Source organism: Thunnus albacares, chromosome 24 (assembly GCF_914725855.1).
Source record: "Thunnus albacares chromosome 24, fThuAlb1.1, whole genome shotgun sequence".
NCBI classification, from domain to species: Eukaryota; Metazoa; Chordata; class Actinopteri; order Scombriformes; family Scombridae; genus Thunnus; species Thunnus albacares.
In genome coordinates this window covers 7785757-7806647 of record NC_058129.1, presented here as the reverse complement: position 1 = coordinate 7806647, position 20891 = coordinate 7785757, and the positions used below count along the sequence as shown (strand labels likewise).

General features: G+C 40.2%; 1 protein-coding gene across 1 annotated transcript in view; it reads right to left on the bottom strand.

The window, feature by feature from the left end:
• Positions 1 to 713: 713 nt before the first annotated feature.
• LOC122976720 (FERM and PDZ domain-containing protein 4-like) overlaps positions 714 to 20891 on the bottom strand; it is a 69344-nt gene continuing 49166 nt past the window's right edge. Inside the window, exons 4-16 of the mRNA XM_044345362.1 lie at positions 19545 to 19647; positions 18099 to 18144; positions 16312 to 16416; positions 15918 to 16025; positions 14962 to 15093; positions 13244 to 13363; positions 12614 to 12750; positions 10872 to 10998; positions 8029 to 8118; positions 7680 to 7862; positions 7396 to 7534; positions 5879 to 6901; positions 714 to 5413 (exon numbers count right to left, since the gene is read on the bottom strand). Coding sequence (XP_044201297.1) covers positions 2025 to 5413; positions 5879 to 6901; positions 7396 to 7534; positions 7680 to 7862; positions 8029 to 8118; positions 10872 to 10998; positions 12614 to 12750; positions 13244 to 13363; positions 14962 to 15093; positions 15918 to 16025; positions 16312 to 16416; positions 18099 to 18144; positions 19545 to 19647 — 5702 coding nt within the window. The 3' untranslated portion in view covers positions 714 to 2024. The remainder of the gene's footprint in view (positions 5414 to 5878; positions 6902 to 7395; positions 7535 to 7679; positions 7863 to 8028; positions 8119 to 10871; positions 10999 to 12613; positions 12751 to 13243; positions 13364 to 14961; positions 15094 to 15917; positions 16026 to 16311; positions 16417 to 18098; positions 18145 to 19544; positions 19648 to 20891) is intronic.

The following is a 20891-nucleotide window of genomic DNA, read 5'->3' as shown; positions in this document are numbered from 1 at the left end:
ATACTTGGCTAAGTTTAAGAGTTAATTCAACTGGCCCCTGTCAAAGAATAGCTGGTTTGAATGGGTTAGAACTGTCACTGCTGCTAAAACCAAAATTAAAACATATAATGTTATTTTTATACAAGCATCACACTTACCTGTGTGTTTTTTGTTGTTGTTTTTGTTTGCAGCTCAGCCGCTGCATGCCACTTCTGAGTGATGCTTGACAACGACACTGGATTCTCAGGTCTTTGCACAGGAGCGAAAAGATTGTGTCATAAATTAATTTTGAGCACACATCCTCATTGACCAAAAGTTGTGAATGGTGTTGATGCAATGAAATACTACAGTTATGTCCTTTATAATATCTTCTGAGAACTGAAACTTACACACAAGTAGGCCATGAAGAGGGCATCTAGTGCCATATGCAGTCCTTCAGGAGTCATGGACCTTTGAACTAGTCAAAAGTACTGTAAATGGGGACCTTGAAGCATCCTCTGTACTGTGGGTGCATCCTGTATGTAGTATGTAATAAACAAACATCTGGCAGTAGATTCAAATATGACAAAAGAAAGACATTGTTCAAATATACAGTATGTGCATGTTGCATTCAGTTTGAAAAGCAGATGGCAGATGGTGGCATTCACAATGTATCATATGTTTTAATATGTACGGCCTAATTAAGAGTGTTTGTATGGAAATGATTAAAATGCATGTTTCTGCAACATTATATAGCATACTTAGATTGGAATCATATTTTAATCTCATAAAGCATAGTCAACGTACTTTCACAATGCACTGTGTGCTAGGAGTATGACTGCACACTGCAATATCAACTGTTAACAGACAGTATTATGAAAGTGACATTAGAACAGACATTCAGGACAGGGTTCAAACCAAAAGACATATGGAAAGAGACAAAACATATCTGTAAAATATTTTTTAATGGGTTTGTGGATTATCGAAAAAAAATGGGAATTTAATTTCTTGTCGAGAGACATAACTGCATTTTGATACATAGTGTGGAATAATAAATAATTTCAAGCACATAACTTATTCCAAAACAGATGATAATAAAACACAAAAACGTAAAAATAATTAGATATAATTTATACAATGGTCAGTCTGAAATACTCTTTCAGAAATTCAAAAGATTTTTAAATTTTTGATATAGAATTATAATAATAGTATTATATATTTAGTTTTCGGGTAACTCTTTATTATATACTGCTTATTAATCTTATCTGAAAAAATCTAGGTGGTAAAATATGAAGCAGTGGTAAATGCAGTGCAATTTTAGTGTCCCTGTATTTTCAACATTTCGAACAAATGTTCCTCCCATCTTACAAGTAAACTGCATTTCAATGCAACATGGTTGAAATCAGTTTACATTTACAGTCATTCAGAATTACAATTGAATATTTAGCATGTGAATACAATGATAGCAACAATTTCTTCACTGGACTCAAAGTGACACATGTTTTGTTACATTTCTACAGTTAAATTATTATAGTAACAATTATAAATATCTGTAGTAAAACTGCACTTTATGAACTGATCGAAAGTGAATTCACTCCAGCCCTGTGCAATATAGAGCAAATTAAGCTGTATACTCCATGGCTTCTTGAAACTGCTACATCAAATAAATAATATTGTATTTATGTACATTATATACATTTTAAATAAGTTACATAATGCACAGGTAAAAGGATATCTATTAGGTATACAGTATATCATATTACAAAGGTCTGTGACAGTATGGCTTTGTAAATATACGTTACAATATTGTCATCAGAAAAAGCAAGTGAAGTCAGTGAGGACTGCTTTTCAGCATCTTACTCATCTTTTCAGTTGGAGTGTAATGTAAGTTCGATGTTAAGTCTAACGGCAACAAGTCTTACACTTTAGTGATTCTGATATTGAGATTGTCTAGACCTTATAAGAAAAATATATGACTCTTCCAGCAGCCTCAAAAATAACAAGATGCTTAAAGACAGACTTCTACTGACTGCGTAGGCCACACTAGAAAGCAAAAGGAGTAGCCTCTACTTGCTAAGCAGCGTTTTAAGGGAGCGGGTGAGTGCGTTAGCAATGGCCGACATGGTACTGGAGTGGCGGACCAGGGCTTTCACGCTGTGCTCCCCTGGTGCTCCCACGGTGGCAGCCTCAGCCGCTTTGAGTAAACAGATATAGTTCATGACGACCTCGTCGACCTTCGCCACAACCTCTCTCTGTTGGTGTGAGGCTGAGAGACCAAGCCCCTTAACCAGACACATACAAGCTTCGCAGAGACAACATAGCACCTGGAAGCTGCAAGTTACAGCCAGAAGCATCTCTTCAGGACTACTGTGCGCCTGTGCCATCCTCCGGCATGCCCGGCCTAATTCTTTCGACTCAACAGAGAGGAGCTGCTTGTACTGGGATACATCATGGATAGGCATCTGGGCTCCACGATCGCAGCGACCTACGCTGGATCTCACCAGCGCAATGAGCTCACTGGCATCACGGCGGACATCTGTGAAGCCGGAAGGGAAGCCGTACATGCGGTCCTTGAGTGCGTTGATTCGGGCCAGACGGTCACTAAAGCTCATGTTATTGAGTACTTCACCATATAGCTGTTCCCCGGCTGCATCCACTGCTGAGCCACAAGGGAAAATAGCCGATGCAGCAATACTGTCGTTATCAATATCATTCCCACCACGGCTTCGTCTGGGCCTCTCCCACTCAATCTCATCCTCTTCGCCTTCACTCTTACGTTTAAAGAAACAGTAGCTAAAAGGCCCATTGCATCTCCAGGGACTGGTATCCAATTTTTGAGAGCCCTTCATGTGTTTGGCATCTTTCTGTAAAGGAAATGCAACAGATGCCCTTCTACTGTCTATCCTACTACCTGTAGACCAGCATGTGGCGTGGGAAGATACAGAGCCTTGGGAGTAGCTCTTGGAGAGCCGCTTCCTTGTTGGCCTCCGCTGGACTTTGGTCTCACCTTGCTGGGGCACAGATGGTGACAAGGGCTGCTGGCTCCGGCTTCGGGTGGGCTTATCAAAGAGAACTTCCACACTACCAGAACTGGCAGTCACATTGCTAGTGCTGCGTTTGAGCTCCCGGCCCCTTTGCAGATTATTGCTGAAGGGATCCGTCTGTGGCAAGGTCGGGGTAACAGCATGAATGTGGTTCTGATTTTGCCGGGACTGGATGGAATGGATGGAATCCAGTGGGCATCCTGAGTTGCTGGAGCTAGTGTTGGCTTGTGTGGGTAGAGACAAAGGAGGAGGAGGAGGAGGTGGTGGGGGAGGTGGTGGAGGAGGTGGAGATTGTGTGTTGGGAGTTGGGGATGTAATGCAAGCTCTAGCCCCAGTAGATGCCTGCCTGATAAAAGCTGAGGGGTGGTCTCCCCTTCCTAGTGAGATGGGGTTGAGGTCTCGTTGACAACTTACACTGGGGGCAGCAGAGAAACAAAGAGAATCATTAGGGCGAGAATGAGGAGTCTGACGAACTGCATGTTTTGCCCTTGGGTCTGATTTGAACCAGTCGTCAGTGTTGCCTGCAGGTTGGCTTCTTGACCGAGGTGGAGGGCGGTTAGCAGTACCCCCACCCTCGCGGTTTACACCTGTGATGAATCCCCCATCACGGCTAATACAGCCATCTCTCTTATACAGTGACAGGAAGTGTTCTGGGTCCATACCACTCCTCTCTAGCTCACTTTCCAGGCCAGAAAAGGAGCTTCTCCTCTCAGCTGAAGCTGGCCTCAAATCTAGACAGTCATTTGGTCTCTGAGCATGCATATCAGGACTTCTCTTGAGTTTGGCAGGAAGTGTGGCGGAATGGTATGACCGTGGATTTTTATTTGCCATCTGCATGGTGGCTGTATTAGGGGTTACTAAATTTGGGCTGAGGAATGGGGATGATATGGAGGAGGGCATACAAGGGCAGCGAGCAATTGTGTTCCCCCTATTCTTAACCATTTCGACAAGCTGAGGGTTGCTAGTGATATAGCGTCTAGTGTCCTTTTTCACTGCCCCTCCCATGCCTGCACTGTGCAGCTTTCCTCCCTGATGCATCTGGCTGACTGTTAGATAGTTTATCAGTTGTCTGTAGGCCTCACTGCCTTCTTTCTGGTTCAGCCCTTTAAAACAGGCCTGTTGTTTAGCATGCAGATCATTGTAGGGCCTCTTGCTTCCAGTACCTGTGGTCTCTTTATGCTTAGACGGTGTGGCTGAGGAGGGACGGACTGGTTCGGCCCCGGCAGCAGGAGGGTGAATGTTGGGCAGCATTTTCCGAAGGAGGGCAGGGTCTGCATGAGGGTGAAGGTCTTTTCCCTGAGTGCTCTGGCCAGGGATGCTGTGGGGAATTCCAGGTTTGCTATCTTCATAGTTTAGCACCCTGAGTAATGAGGAGGAGGAACTAGAAAGCGGGTGCCTTTGCATATGGTGGTGTTTTGATTCATTCATGCCAGGGCCAAGTGGTGAGTCAGTTGGGGTGGCACAGGCACTACTGTTTGTGCTGCCACCAGCATCCAGAGATGAGCACAGAGATCCCTGTAGTGAACTGTGGGCTTCTCCTTGCAAATTTGAAATCCTTTTTGCTAGATGGTACTCACACAACCGTGCAACACTCTGCTGTCTTGAAATCGGCTGATGGTCACTTTGTATGTCTGATCCTTGGTCAGACCCCCCTGATTTAGATTTTTTGGTTGGGGACAGCAACGATGCTACAACTAGATGTTCATCTTGTTCAACAGCTGTAGCTCCATTATCTGTACCACACTCCCCCATGTTGACAACGTCTAACAGGCGATCAGAGGTGGATGAAGCAGGGCGGGGAATTCTGTGATGGTCACGGGGGAGGCTGTTCACCCCAAGGCCCTCGGCTAGGGAATTTTCTGCCAAAAAAGAATTCTGTCTTCTTTGACTTTCCCCTCGCTCACAGAATGAAGTGCGCTGACTTAAGTCAAGATGGCTGCTGCTGCCACCACTCTCACCTCTATGTCCTTCCCTTGTGCTGAAGGTGTTATATTTCCCACTGGAGTCTGCAGACTTTTTGTGATGCTTTCCCCCTGGTGTGGTGGAACTTGGGCGCTGGAGAGTGGAGGAGAGGTTAGTATGGGACCTCACCTCCAAGCTGTCTGGCCCTGATGATGCTGTGTCCAAAAGGGGGCTCTGTCTCGGAGGAACTGCTGGAGGCTGAAGGTGGCGTGTTGGACTACGGGGTTTCTTCTGTATTGTTCCTGCTGTACTAGGTGAGACGGGGAATTCTGTTTTTTCCTCAAGTAAAGGTTGGTATCCCTCCCTTGTGGCCACCAAAAGACGCATGTGACTCTCGCTGAGCCTGTGAGTAGCAGCCAGTTCAGAGATTTCGGTCATCTCTGAGGAGTTGGTCTCGTTGCCAGAATCTGAGGAAGACTCTGGACTAAAGCCTCGAGATGTGTAAACACCTAGAAGATAAGAAGTAAAATATGGGTCATTCAAGTAAAAGATAATTGCTTTTAAATGTGTACTGTTTTAAATATTACACAGGGCTATGACAACATATATATGAAAGGGCACATTATTCAAATGTTTTTTGTTCAGGTGGATGTGTTTTGATAGTTTACTAACTCAAGGGGGCAAGAGGTTACAGAGAATTAAAGCTAAATGGTAGAGAGGGAAACCCATTAGAGGAAAAAAACTCAGGATAAAAAGAGCAAATGATAGCTTTAATAAAATGAACACAAATTAAATCATTTAGTGGTCTAAATGATATTAAATTAGAGAATCAAACATCATAGACTGAGACACAGGATTTATTTGGGGTAGGTTATGCAGGAATCTGAGTAAAAATCTCAGAAAACCACTTATAAACAAAATACATGAATAATGGCGATCAAACATTACTGTGCTTGCATTAGTATTCAACAGACCTGGATTGTTACTGTTGGGTGGTGGAGGGGGAGGCCTCTGTTCAGATACAGACAGAGACTCAAGTGCCTGTAGAGTGTGCATGACTGCATTCTCCAGCCTTCTCTCCCCTCCCCTGCTACTTTCTCCCTCTCCACGTGTTGGAATGGCATCAATTAACGATACCGGTATATCATCATTGTCGAGTGTGCTTAGTGGCCTTCCCTCGGGTGCTGCGTCCTCATCTGAACTGTCCCGAAAGCCTGGCGGTGGAGCTGCGATTGCAAGATTGAGCGTCTGCAGCAGTGTGTCTTCTTCGTCATCGTCAACGCCGTCGTCTCCCTCAGGAGGAGGCAGTGATGTCAGATCAATGATGTCATCGGTAGAACCAGAAAGCGTGAGGAAGGTAGCTTTGCCGGCTGCCGTGGCTAACCCTCCTCCTTGGTTACCGCAGTTTTCATCTCCACCTCCTCTGTCATCACCCACTGGTGTCCCCCCAGTAGAGTCTTCTTCGCAGGAAGCATCGTCGTCGTCCTCTGCATCATCCGTTGTGTCACGATAAAAAAGATCTCTTAGCAGTGGCTCCTCACCACCTTCCTCACTTATAATGTTACTATAGACATGTGTCAGACCACTGAATTGAAATGGCACCCTATCCTGTGACCGGAAGTCTGTATTGTTGTGCAAGTAGAGAGGTCTGTGTTCAGGTACCTCAGGGCTCTCTAAAAGTCTTTCATAGCCTAAGTTCTTAGTCTTGTTCAAAGGTGGGTCTCCTCCGAAAATAAATGACACTTTGGCGCTCCGAGGTGAGTCTTGAGATTTGTGTCTGGTAGCGGGGGGAAGAGGAGGGGGCAAAGGACTTCTCCGTGTCCCAAGGTCTCTGTCAGGGTTTTGGGGTTCATGGAAGTATGGAGAGATGCTGTTTTCTCTCTGAACATTGTCTGAATATTCAGAGTCCCTGTTATAGACCTCTCTCTGGCTGGGTGATGGCTCCTCGTTGTCCCCCAAAGATGTGCTGTATGGCCACTCCAGGACACGATCCTGACCTGCAGACAGCAGCAATACATAGTTTTATTACTTTTTTTGTTTTATATTTTATGTTGATTAAATTTTAAAGGAATTGCCTCCTCCTCACTAGACTTTTGAGTACTCTCTTCAAGACATTGGCGGTTTTATGGTGCACTGTAAAACATTAATATTTAAGTCATTTAATCTAGCCTTAAGTCTTTTTCTTCTAAAATGTGTCAGAGCGAGAGTGTTCATCAACTTCTCAATTTTTAATGTTTTTTTATGGAGCTTTCTGCCAGGTCAAAGATCATACGTTTTGTCTCTTCAACATTTGCATCACAAATGAATTTGACTTTTTAAAATTGTAATTATGGATAGAATCTGGTATATGATCTTGCACAGAGGCTTTGAAGATTCAATTTTTGTAAAAAACAATAGCATAAGATCTCTTAAAACTGGGGCTTTCATTCATTTTTTTTATCCATACTATCTTGACGACACACACATATGTGCACACATGTTAATAACTCACTATTGTCATCCCCTCCAGTGCTATTGCAGTGGGCCATGCTGAAGATAGATCTCCTTGAGTCCACTAGGAGGCGATAGTAGCCTGCTGTTAGACAGGCCAGATTCATTGCATCACTCGACTCCATGATCAGTGTGATGGGCTGTAAAATAAAACAGATGGGGGAAGAAAGAAATGGTGGAAGGGGGCAGAACAAGAAAAAAAAGGATAGACAGCAGATGCTATAATTTGTGTAGGACAAAATACTGTTTGCTGGTACTTCTGTTTGCAGGCAGAACTGAGCTCACCCTGACATCAAGAACATGCAGCTCCAGTCGGACATTGGTCTCATCCTCAGTAAGGATCTCGATGCGGTTGACATGGCTGAAGTCAGCCAATAGGGCCACCAGGTTGGTCCGGGTGTTGATGACATGACTGATGCCATAACGAGGGCCCACTAACAGTGTCACCTCTGTCTGTTTCTCCCCTTGCTACAGAAAGTAGTGTGTATGAATAGGACAGTTAAAAGCAATTCAAAAACCAATCAATTATGTCAAACTTTTGTCCTAAAAGGTTTTAGCAACTACAGAGATGCAGTTCCAAACTCAAGTTTGTTCTCAAACTTTAACAAATCCTTTCCAGAACTAATGGCCTTACCAAAAGTATTGATTTGAACTCCCTCCCTCCATAGAGTCTGAGTTCACTGAGGTACCTCAGGTAATGCACCTTGGCCTGCAATGCAGTCAGCTGGACAGGGAAAAGTGAGATACATTAGTAAGCATACAAAATTCATTTCAACCTGAACAGATGCATTTGTCTTCTAATGAATCCCAGGATGTAAAGCACTCTTTTATCCGGACCACTGATTTTCCATTACTGCATATCCCCTATCATTTAAATCTGATCCAAATCTAAGGAGCCGCTCCACTGCAGTAGTCTTTATGGCTTGCTTACGTGGATATGTGGATCCCTCAGTATGGCCACTTTAGGTCTATGGGCCTTTCAAAATTCAAAGCACATGGCTGAGGCTTCCACTGCAATGAGACATGTACTGTATATATGCATGACCTGACAAGTTTTATATATTCACTTCTATAAAAAGCAGATTGTTTTTTTTAATTTACATTGTTTTTTCTGCATTTGTATTTTTTATTTTATTTTTGTTTCTTTTTATATGCAATTTGCATGTTGTAAAAAAAGATACATATGGTTCTTTTTTGAATGTCTGTACATTTGTAATGTAAGAGCAGTTGAATAAAAACGATCGCAGTTATGTGTCACCAGACCTGCATGCTACTCTATCTACTGTACATTGCTCTGATGTGGTGCTTACATGTGAATTTAAGAATATGCCTAGTCCACAGTATACTCCAGTAATATCTTACCTTGCCATTATAAACAAAAGGTTAATGGAGTGTCTGACCTTGCTGGTTAAAACCAGACATCTTCATGAAAAAGTAATTTTTATTTATTTATTTTTTTTTATGAAATTCTTGCTCAGCCTTTGCACAAAACTGAGCAAGCAGCCTCTTTTGATGAAGGCTGAGTGATAACTTTAAGACCGTAATGAGAAAGCTGATTTGGAGCGTCAACATTTGAATTGCACATCAGTTCACTGGTGCTGCTTGGCTGTATTTCTCCCTAATGGATAGAATGGATATCAACTGCCACTGTGAATACAAATCATTAGCCAGCACAACATACTGCACAGGCTCGGAGAGATCAATATCCTTCTGCTTTGACTGACATTTTATAGACATTGTACACATATATGCAGTGCATTATGCCTGCATGACTGAAAAGCTGGGTAAACTCTGTTCTGCAAATAAATTGGATGAAGCTGTATTAGATAGATATGTTGGGTATAGAGCAATGCTAATTTGCCTGCTTGTATTTGTTAACTAGTCACACTATGCTACATACTGTGAACATACTCTCTTGTGTCCAGATTAACATACAAACATTTACTGGGTTGGGTTGAAATGTAACCCTTTTATAGCCCCACTTACTGCTGTTCTGTATTTCCAGAATCTTCAAATACTCTGGTAACCATCTAGATGAAAAGAAAATCTGTCTATTGCGTGATACAAAAATATTTTTCACCTGTTTTCCAAGTTGCATTCTTTTTTCTAATTCAAACAAAGATGGTAGCCAAAAATGACAAATCTCCTTGCTCAAATTGTGCAGCATGAACTGAGATTGAATCAGTTATATTGGTATAAATTGATGTTTCTTTTCAATATTTAATATTTTCATACACAATCATTTGTTAATATTTTGCTTCTGTTTCACAAAAAGAGCCAGGAAATATGTCATTTCCAGCTACCTGGATTAGTAAATACAGTCACAATTTGGGAAACAGATTAAAAGTTTTTTCATTGTGCAGCAGATGACATATTTTTTCCTCCGGATGGTTAGAAGAGTATTTAAGGATTCTGGAAATGAAGATAAAACTCAGAATAGAGGTAAGTGTTTTTGAACAACCTTCTGTTTTTTTCCAAAGATCGCTGGTTGATCACAGGAGAATTAGATGCTTGTCTCTCTGACTCAAATGTAATGGTGACATATGGGAGTCACAAACTGAGGCCAGCACTAATATATATTATATATAAAGGAACAAATCTGATTTATCCATACAGTGCGTAAGGATTTTGTGATGGATGTCAGGTCACATTCATCAGTTATACGATGGAAAACTGAAGAGGGACATAATTTAAATGTAATGATGCTTTTAGTTGGACTTAAAATAAACTACAGTGCCCATATTCATCACAATGAAGGAACATGTCAGCCAGTGCAACGGCGTGGTTAACCAGTGTGTTTCCAAATGTCAGTCCATAGATCAACTATAAGTACTGCACATTTAACTACAGCAGGAGTAGTGTAGTGTTGTCGGCAGAACATGAACACGCTTTTCAGTGTACTTTTTTGGCAAAAGCACTTATAATTCACTTTGGAAGAATTTGTGTCTTCTCTAAAAGAATTCTAATTTTCTGCTTTAAGTGCTACTCACTTTTTCAGGAACATCATTTGCATGACAGCTGAAAGGAAATGACTTGCTAAAGTTGAAACTGTTGCACTGTTGTTAATTGTTTTGACATGTGTTGCTGCTGATTTGTTTGTGTCAAAGTTAAAGCGGGTGTTTGAGAATGAGTGGACCAACACCTGCTTGTATAGTCAAAACTGTTTCACAAAGAGCAAAAAAGTTCAACTGTAGTTGCATCAGCGGCCGCTGACTGAGACATGTGTGTGAATATGAATATCTTATTATGCACACAGTTTGAAAATGCATATTGCTTATTATTCACATTAGCATTCAAGGTCTAGCTCGACAAAGGGCCCTAGGTTGACAAGGGTGAGAACCTTTACAAGGTTGAGCATGGCAGCGATGCTATTTTAGGATATTGCATCAGAAAACAGAGAGAGTGTGTTTGTGTGCATATGTGTGTGTGTCAGAAGTTTATTAACAAGGGCAAAGAAAGACGAAGGGAGCTGGTTACTTTTTTCCCTGGAGGCACGAGGTTCTGGTTGGTCTTGAGGATGTGCGTCAGAGCTTTCTTGATGTTTTTCTCCTTCATGCTGGACAGCACGGCAGGAGGCAGGAACAGTGACAAACCCCACTCCTTTCTGTTGAGAGGAGATTGATTTCACTATTAAAGTCATCCATGGGAAAAAAGTACTTCCCCTGGACCTGGGTTAAATACTTAACAGTCAAAAGCTAGACTCTGGATGACATAAACTCTCAAACACGCTGTTAGTAACGGAACACAACATTGAATCAACTTTCAGAAGGAGAACTTTTTCTGTGGAAAGTGCTTCGTCAGTAGGACAACATCCCCAAAATGTTTCTTAGGTTTTTTAAAAATTGGTTCGAATCAGGATGAAAATGTACATGGATATCATGCAAAATGCATGATCCATTTCTGCTCTCAAGTCTCAGCCTATGCACACTCATTGTTCCACATGGCTCCAAATGTGCATGTTTAATGTTTAAATCGCATAATTGCACGCAAAAAGGATTTTGTGCAATTAAAAAGTTTCCTGAAGCTGTTGTAGTTCTGTTTTTTATACTTTTACTTTTTGAGCAAAGGTTTTATATATGATATATTTATATATCTGTTTCCCATCGCCTCCCTAAAAAAGAAAAATAGTAGTTTTAATACCTAACCTAATATGAAACAGGTTACATTTATCTGTTCTGTGTCTGAATACAGTACACTTAATATACCTGAATGATGTAAATGTAAACTATTTGAATACTTGAATGGTGAATGCATATAAAATCTACACTACCATTGTCATTGTCAACTGTGGAAGTACAGTACATGCATACTGTTTCATAGAAATCACTTTTAAAATTGGCACCATGACACATCTATAAACCTTGTTCCATAAATAAAAACATAACAAATTGCAAAAAATTGTAAAATTAGTCAAAAGTCATAAAAAGCTTGTACATTTTTGGGATCTTTTTTGTCAGTGAACAAATTTCAATCACAGCATGGGAAGAATGGACTTCATTTCAGACCTGACAATGCACAGAAAGTGAGAGTGCGTGAGAAAACAGCAAGGCTTCAATCTGTTAGACGAATAGCCGCGAGACTAGATGTGTGACTGAAAGAAAACTCAAAATAAAAGCTAGTCCCCGGACGTGTATAGATGAAGCTGTCAAGGTAATGACACACAGGCTGACGTATTGTATATTCATTTTGGAACAGAGCTGTGCGGAGGTGCACACTATCATCAACGTCTGAATGGATGAGGAGTTGGTGTTTGTATCGTCATTGTAAAAAAAAAAAAAAAAGCACGTGTTTGCTTTGATGGGAGTTTAGAATTGTAGGCGACACGCTGCACATTTGTACTCAGGACCGGCTTGATTTCCTCTTTGTGTCATCAACCCTGACAGCTCTGTGGGATCTAGTATGTAAGAAGTGCCTTTTCAAGGGCACCTCACTTATACCACATAGCTGTATTTTTTTACTAAATCATTAGTGACAGTAGAGAGCTGACAGGAAATAAAATCGGCTGTTCTGGAAGGCTGTGACATGACACAAGTTTCCATTTAGTGTGGGGGACTGTGATGTGATTGTTTAATGAACAAAGTTATAAAAAGATGTCACCATCTTGTAGACCCATCAAAGAAACTTTTTTAGAAAAAAGCCTATTGTTCATTATTGATAGAGGAGCTCCAGGCATTACGACAGTTCATGTTAACAGTGTCAAAAAACACACACAAACTTACTGGATGTATTTGAGAGAGACCTTCTGGCTTTGTCTGGTCGTCATGGTGAGGATATACATCTGCAGCGCGGCCAATCGCAGCGCGGCATCATACTTCAGCTCCGGACCAAACCGCTCAAAGACCACGTCGTTACAACTCTACAGCAAAGCAGGAAGTAACACAAGTTATGTAAGGATCCTAAAGTCAGTTTTCGGGGCTTATTCGTCTCTCTAAAGAGCAATTCAAGTAGCAGTGCACCCCTGCTGAGCTGAAATAAGTTGTTCTCAACCTTTGTGGCTTGAGATTCCTTCAAAGGAAAACAGTTTTTAGGAGTGAAGGACTCAGAAGCACAAAATGAATGAACTCTGACAAGAAAAGATGATTAGCTTTCCTTCTCTCAGGCAATTTCACTTGACTAATTATCAGAGGAATCCTATGGGGAAGCAATTTATTTTTTTTGGATAGAGGGGTAGTTTATACAAGTGATTTTATTTGAAGACCTAAATTGCAAATAAAGATTTTGTCTTGAAAGGATCCATTCTCTATCTAAATGAGTAATGTAATCACATTATTCATTATTTGCCTGTTATAGTACGTTAGTTTTACTCTCTGTAAAGTCAATTGGAAGACTTTGCTAACGCTACTGCTCACCTGTACATAGAGGTATTCAAACGCCACAGCGTCTCTCCGAAGCAGCTCCACGGGGTCCCTGGGCACGAAGCTGATTCTAAAGAAACACTTCATCTTGTCAGAGCCGGGCCTCTGAGTCACCTGGGGTCACACAGGAAAGAAAAGTGGGAGATAGAAAGAGCAAGGAGAGAGGAGAAATCAGATAAACATTTGGAGGCAGAGAGATAAAGAGAGGAATAGCACATGCACTGATGAAGAATATTTAAATAATAGCATATTGCTGGTAGCAGTAGTAGTAGTAATTGTAGAAACATACAAGTTTCACAAACAGTAGTAATGCAATGTAATGTCTATTGTAATGTACATAAACAGTAGTAGTGTAATATAGTTAAATGGTTATAACAGAAAGCCTGCGTTATAAACTGGGGGCAAGCAGGATCTGGGAATTTATCAGGCAAGGCATTATGGGAAATGTAGGATAGTGTTTTTTTGATACAGTCAGGATATTTTTCATCTCTTGCAAGTCCCTCAGCTTTATAGAACTGTAATGTACAAAACTCTAAGTAAAAGTGGCAATATTATAATAAAAACATCATCCATTACAGGTAAAATCCTGCATTATAAATTGTATTTGAGTAAATATGCGGAGGTGTTATCAGCAAAATAAGTGAAAGCACTCATACTGAAGCAGAATGGGCCCTGTCAGTGTTATGTTATTATATCTTATATTATGTGATTATTATTATTGATGCACTGACATGTACTGTAGCAGCATTTTAATCTTGTCACTGCCCGAGAGGGAAGAGATGATTTTGACCCCTTTGGGGCGTAAAATCTGCAAAGTAAATAGCTGTCAAATAAATTCAATGCAGTAAAAAGTAGAAGATACATACAGATAAAATTCTGTATGTAGAACACTTGAGTCAGTCACTGGCGATTATAGAAGCAGTTGTAGCACTGGCAGCAGCAACATTAGTGTCATGTTATTGTGGGCCAGTAGTAGAAAATAATTGTCCCCATATGAGTGTTATTCAAACCACCTAACCTAAAGACATGGTTGTGTAATTCAGCAGCTGTAACCCAGAAAAAAAAGAACTTGCTTGCAGTGGTTGTTTGTGCATTTGATTCCATTTTTTATTAAAAAAAAACAACCACAAGACCAACATCATCCTTTAAATATTGAACATATTTTATAAATTATTTAATGTGCAAGCGTAGAGAGGGCGAGAGAGTTTATTTTTCAGTTCAACGACTACTAGCCTTCTGCCATACACCTGTCAGCACGGATGATACTCTGGTGTATTACAATACAGTGTGTGTTTCGTCAAGTGTGTCGGAGAAGTGCGGCTCTAAAACATTCATCTGCCATTGTGTGTGTGCCACGTGCAGAGCTTCACATCTGAACTGTGTGGTACGAATATTAAAATTGTCCTGTTGTGATCCTGCAACCTCATTAAAGTGGAGCGGGCACTGTGGATGAGTGTGTGCATGGTGTTTGTGCATCTGTGTGTGTGTGTGTGTGTGTGTGTGTGTGTTTGCGTGTGGGAGGGTAGGTGTAATGTGAGCTGTCGCCCCTGCTGTGCCAGTGCTGATAAATGACGCCGGGGCTCCAAATGCTGCTTGAATACTGAGCAGGAATGTACGCGTGTGAGTAGGTGTGAGTGTGTCACACAAAAGAGGAGACAAAGAGAGAGTAAGGTGGGAAACCGAATAAGTGAATGATAGTAGGAAACATCTACCTGAGTAAGCATCTCCTGTTCGTGCAGGAGAAGCAGTTTGCTTCCAGAGCCTTCCGTCCTGTGCTCCAACATGAGGGAGAAATGCTCGATGCATTTGATTGACAGTTTCTCTTGCAAGGTCAGGATCACATCCTGAAGTAAAAACACATCAAAAAATATTTCTTTAAAATAGTTGTCTACTGTTGCTAAATGACATATTGTGTATGCATGCTGTTTTTGCAGCTAGTATACAAGAAATTAATGTACTTTTAAGTTGTGTACAAACAGGATATGATGCAATATGTGCACCACTGTGACTATGAAATGCCACTGCCAATTAAACTTAATTAATAAAAAGCAAAGAGAACACTTGTTTTGCTTCCTTGAGCTATTTCAACATCATCTGCAAGTTTGAGTCAGTTTTTTTAAGATCTCAATGCTCCTATATGTCCTTTGCTTTTCCTTTCCTTTGCATTGTGGGGCAATAGTGTACATCAGCACCACCATATGTAGCATATAGATTATTTAATATTAACAAAAACACAGTGAATTATGTCCTTTTTTGACCCACCTATGGATGAGTAGGTTCCAATGACCATCTAAGGGTCAAGAAGTTAATAATATTTTGAATCAGTATTAGACTGAATGCCATGTTAAGATGACATTTTATTAGCGTGAAGCTCAAAGGGAAGTTAAATTCCATAGTGGGAGCCACAGTGGATTGCGACTGAATAAGAATCAACAAGTCAAAAATGGAAAATATGCTCTTTGCCACCTTTCCTGAATAAATGAGGTGCTCAAGCAAATGGAACTCAAAAAGTGATTGAATTTCATGGTTTATGTGTGTGTGTGTGTGTATCAAGACACACAAATTTGCACTTTAAATGAATTTCTCTCTCTGTAGATGCTGCAGAGACTGCTAATTTCGTTAAGTGTGCCTTAAGGGGTGGAGCGCACACACACAAACACGCACACACCTTGATAGAGGTACTGCTGTCGAAGCGAAAAGACTTTGTCTGCCCGTTCTCCAGGTAGACCTTCAGGACATTTGGCATGAACAGAAGAGAATTGTCCTTCACCGGGTTCTGCAAAGGAGGAATAGGATCAGTCTTTTCATTCTGGTACTTGCTTTCACTTTAATGCTCTAGCAGACATGTGAGGTTTAATACGTGAAAGGAATTAATGAAATTATAGATAGTGTAACTGAGAGTCTAACACATTCCTGTGATTGTCTTATTTATCTGGAATCAGCTGAATGTTTTTACGTGTTAAGTGTGTTAAGTGACAACCTTCTGGCATTGCTTTTATAGGTCATACATAAGTGAGTTTGTGTATGTGTATGTGTGTGTGTGTGTGTGCGGTAGAACTGACTGGAACCTGGCCGTTTATAATGACCTCCTCTGCAAAGCGCACTTTGACCGGATTGGACTTGAGCATGGCTTTTTTGGCTGCACTGATGAACGCTGATTTAGGGGACTAAGAGGCAACCGTCCAAAAAGAGAGACAGAGAGAGAGACAGACAGAGAGAGAGAGCGCAAGAGAGAGAGAGCAGGGGAAGAGGAAGACAGAGAGAGACAGATGGATGGGGAGAGATAAGGAGAAGCATAAACACATGCACAAAGCAAGAGAAAAAAACAGTTTTTATGCACATTACAACCATTTGTGGTTTTAAAGTTCTACTCGTAACTTTAAATGAAGTCCTAACTACCATCAATTTTGGTCACCAGAAACACAACCCTGGTGCAACATAACACAAACTTAGGAGGAGCTTGCAGCAAAATGAATAAATTTAGCTGGAGGAACACTGGATCATCATTTTACCCCCTTTAAAGGATAAGACTGCTGTCATTCTGTATATTTATAGTTGTTGACAAATCCGATGAAAAGACCGAAACCCAGCAATCCATTAGTTTGTCTCTCAATTATCTCCGACTTCCATACCATGTCTGTCACACTCAATGCCAACAGGTCACAAATATATGGCTTGGGAACTATTTACAGTGGTGGATTGATACACATTTGGTGCTCTAGGCTGGATCGACTACAAACAAACAGCAGGTCCCATTGAGTTTCAAAGTTCATTCTTGGTCTTGGAAACAGCAGTTAAAAACATTCTTCTTTAAGGGCCATTTAGGAGCTTTCAATCATATCACATGATTTTCATCAGCACAAATTAGCAAATTTCCATATTTTCTGAGCACTTTAAGGACTTCTCGCCCACATTAGCTAAGTTTATTCTTGACTTAATAAAACAATAAAAATGATATTTAATTTATATTTAATTTAACATTCAGCAGAAGCAAGCAAACTCCATCTGCTGATGAAGATCACGTGATACTATCTAAAGCTCAAGAACAGCTACTAAATGAACCTTGAGGTGAGATTGTTTGGTCATCTTCTGTGCCCATGTTTATCATAATGAAGGAAGATGTCACCTAGTGAGACAGTGTGGATCACAGGACAACAATGTTAATGTTTTTGGACAACAATGAAGGTCTGTGGCACAGAGGAATGAGATATATTGGACTTTGGCTTTACAGGCAAAACTTGTAGGATGAGTGCATTGTTGGTTTTGGTTATTTCATGAGATTCAGTGGCAATAATAAAATATAGACTGTCACAAGACTTTTTCTTTAAATGCAGCAGGGAGTTTTACAAACCTGCAGGAGAGTCCAGGCCAGTTTCAACTTTTCAAAGAAAACTGGAAGTGCAAGCCACAAATCTACAGCTCCCCAAATATACTTTCAAGGGCAGAAAATGTCCTTTTTAGGGTTAAATTTATTTTTTTTTTTAAAAATGAAATGAAAATTCAGAGGAATGCTAGCACTAACAACATCCCTGGGATGAGACATCAGATATTAAATCATCATGACTATGATATTGTTTTAGATAATGATATGAAGGTATACCAGTATTGTGGCAAAAGTATGTTCATTTTTAAAAATACAAACTGTAGCAGCTTGAAATATTTAAATATTGTGAAAGAATGGAGTGTTTAGTGAACAAAGAGGGCACAGGCAGTAAATGAAAACTAAACATTGTATTCAGAGCAGCAACTTATTTTTCAAATACATAGAATTCAAATTTAATATCAGCACCTTTTTGGTAAATATATCTGATAGAGACAAAAGATTATTTACAAGAGCTGATCTACTCACAGGATACGGTTGGACAACAGTCAACATGATGGATTCTTTGCAGCTCCTGAAGCGAGAAGACAACAAATCACAGAATCAACAAAATCATCAAAAAGCAACAATCACAGCAAACAACAATGTCAGGCAAACAACAGGGTCTAGATTAGCTTGGGTGAAATAGAATGAGACGCCTCTGGCAATCACCATTTACAAGCACACGTAGTTAAAACCAGCACACACACACACACACACACACACACACACACACACACACACACACACACAGACACACACACACACACACACACACATAGCCAACACTCAGTTTCTCATTTACAAAACATGACAGTATTTCCTGCAAACAGAAAACATATTTCCTGTCACGGTAAACTGTTTTTCATTTTAATTTATTTCTATTCATTCTGAATAACTCTGTGTCTACACTTCAAATAAAGCAGGTAACAGGTGGAAAGCATTATTAAAATTTGGCAAGCCCTTCATTAGAGCTTGGCATAGTTTTGTTAATTTACTGTTGATTTTAAAAGCAAATTAATGATAGTGACTTTGTTTTATTGTAACTTTGTCTGGCACTGACAGTTTTTGTTATATTTAATATTGAACCTGTTGATTCAAGTGTTTCAAACTGGTTTCCATGTTTTATGAAGACAAAATTCAATATCACAGCTTGTGGACTGGAATACAAAGTTAATTTACCTTAATATTACATAGACTTTTAAAGCAATGCAGTCCATAAGTGTATCAAATGACCCACATAATGTAACATTATATTACAATATGTCTATGCACACAGTACTGGATTTTATAGCTGATGACTCTTTTAAAGGGCTAGTTCACCCAAATCATTCTCACTCACCATGAGTGGCATTAGAGCCGTCTAGCAATGCAGGCAGTTTTGTTTAGATTTAGAGAAATCTACCTCTGAGAGTTGTGCCACCATCATACTACTATTGAAAATTGACAAACAGAATTTTTATGGCATTAAATAAATTACGTTTGAAAAAATGTGTTCCTCCAGAAATACTACTCCCCCGAAATCCACAGACCTCACTGTCAACCGTTTTTCGTCAACTATTTCTTCGGTATATGGTCATTTCAATGAAAACTGTTTACAGCAAGGTTTGTGAACATTATTTTTGGAAAAAGATGGAGCTGCTGGACTTTTTTTGAAATGTCATTTTTTTCATTGCTGTGAGCACCACAAAGTAAGTTCCTTGGCAGAAATCTTAGAGGTGGATATCTCAAAATCTGGACAAAGACCAAACAATGTGTATGGCTGGATATTTAAAGCTGAGTAACACTATGTCTTTTTGTAATATGTGTAGACAAGCCCTTTAAATGTTATCAATAACATTAAGTGAAAAGTTCTTCTTTAGAAAATCCACGATTAACCTGAACTGAATGAGTACAGCTTTGATTTAGATAGATCACAGAGGTTTTTGTATCTACCTGACAAGGTCGATGACTCGTTCTCTAGGAGCTGAACTGACAGGTTCGTCGTTGATCATGATGATCTCATCACCTGGCAACAGCTTCCCCTCTGATGGACCACCTAAACACACACACACACATAAGTTGTCTATCAAAGCAGGTAAAGAGTTTCAGTCAATGAATCAGTGGCAGAACAGGTCATTGGACACTTCCAACGTGTGTGTGTGTGTATGTGTGATTTTGTGTGTTTGTAACTGAGGTAATCTGTAAATAGATCTACTTTGCTTGTGTGTGTTTGCCTCCTGACTCATGTAATGGGTGTTAAGTGTGAGCATTAATCAACTGCAGTCTCTTCATGCACATGTATTCCCTTCCTTGGCCAACAGCTCTAAATATAATATTCATTAGTTCAATTGTCTGCTTGGAATTCAGCACTAATTGATTATTGAGATGCCTAATCAGTGTCTGTCTTTGCAGCCACTAGAACAGACGTTTGATATGAGTCTGTAAGCAGTGGTTTGGCAGTAATTCGGCAATCACCCAATCAACAAAAATGAACATCAACAAAACCCTTCCAGAAAAAAACAAACCAAAACATTAATTTGTGTTAATTTTCTTTCTCACATGGGATCAATACTACTTACTCATTCAATTACAGGCTGGAGAAGCCAACAGTCAGCACGGTTTCCTTCCAAACAATCGTTACAGCAACTGTTTGCACTGATTAGCACACTTCAACCAGCAAGGAGGAACTAATGAAATCACTCGGTGCAGTCTTTCAACAAGAGCAAACTCTCAGATTTCTGTACAATCATAGCTGCACTAGCATAGCCGGAGGTGATGGAACTTGCTATTTTAAGAAATCTGGAAAATCGTCAAAGACAGATGATTTTGTACAGTTATGTTATTTCTCTTGCAGCAATATCTCATCCTGCCAGTGTTAAGTGTTTTTGGTGTAGTTTTTGTGTAATAGTTTTCTTGTTGTCAATCATCTGATCCATGGATTCCTCTTTGAGACAATATATGCAGTTTGGAATCAGGATGTGGTTAGGATCACCTAAGTCCAAGTCCGAGCAGTTTTGTGATAGAGTCAATACATTGTCTAAATGGGGTTAGGGTTGGGGTTAGGGTTAGGGTTAGGGGTAGAGCCTGAATGTCCATGTCCAAACAAGCTCAAGACTAAGTCAGGAAAGAGTCCAAAAAACAAACAAACAAACAAAAAAGCAGAGCCCATTAAATAGTTTACATACTGTTGTCTTAGTATTGTTCATAGAAATAACTGCAATACAACTTTAGTACTTTATTCATTACAGTTTGTTGGATTAAAAACATTTGAAATGTGATTGGAACAGGAAACAGTGTACA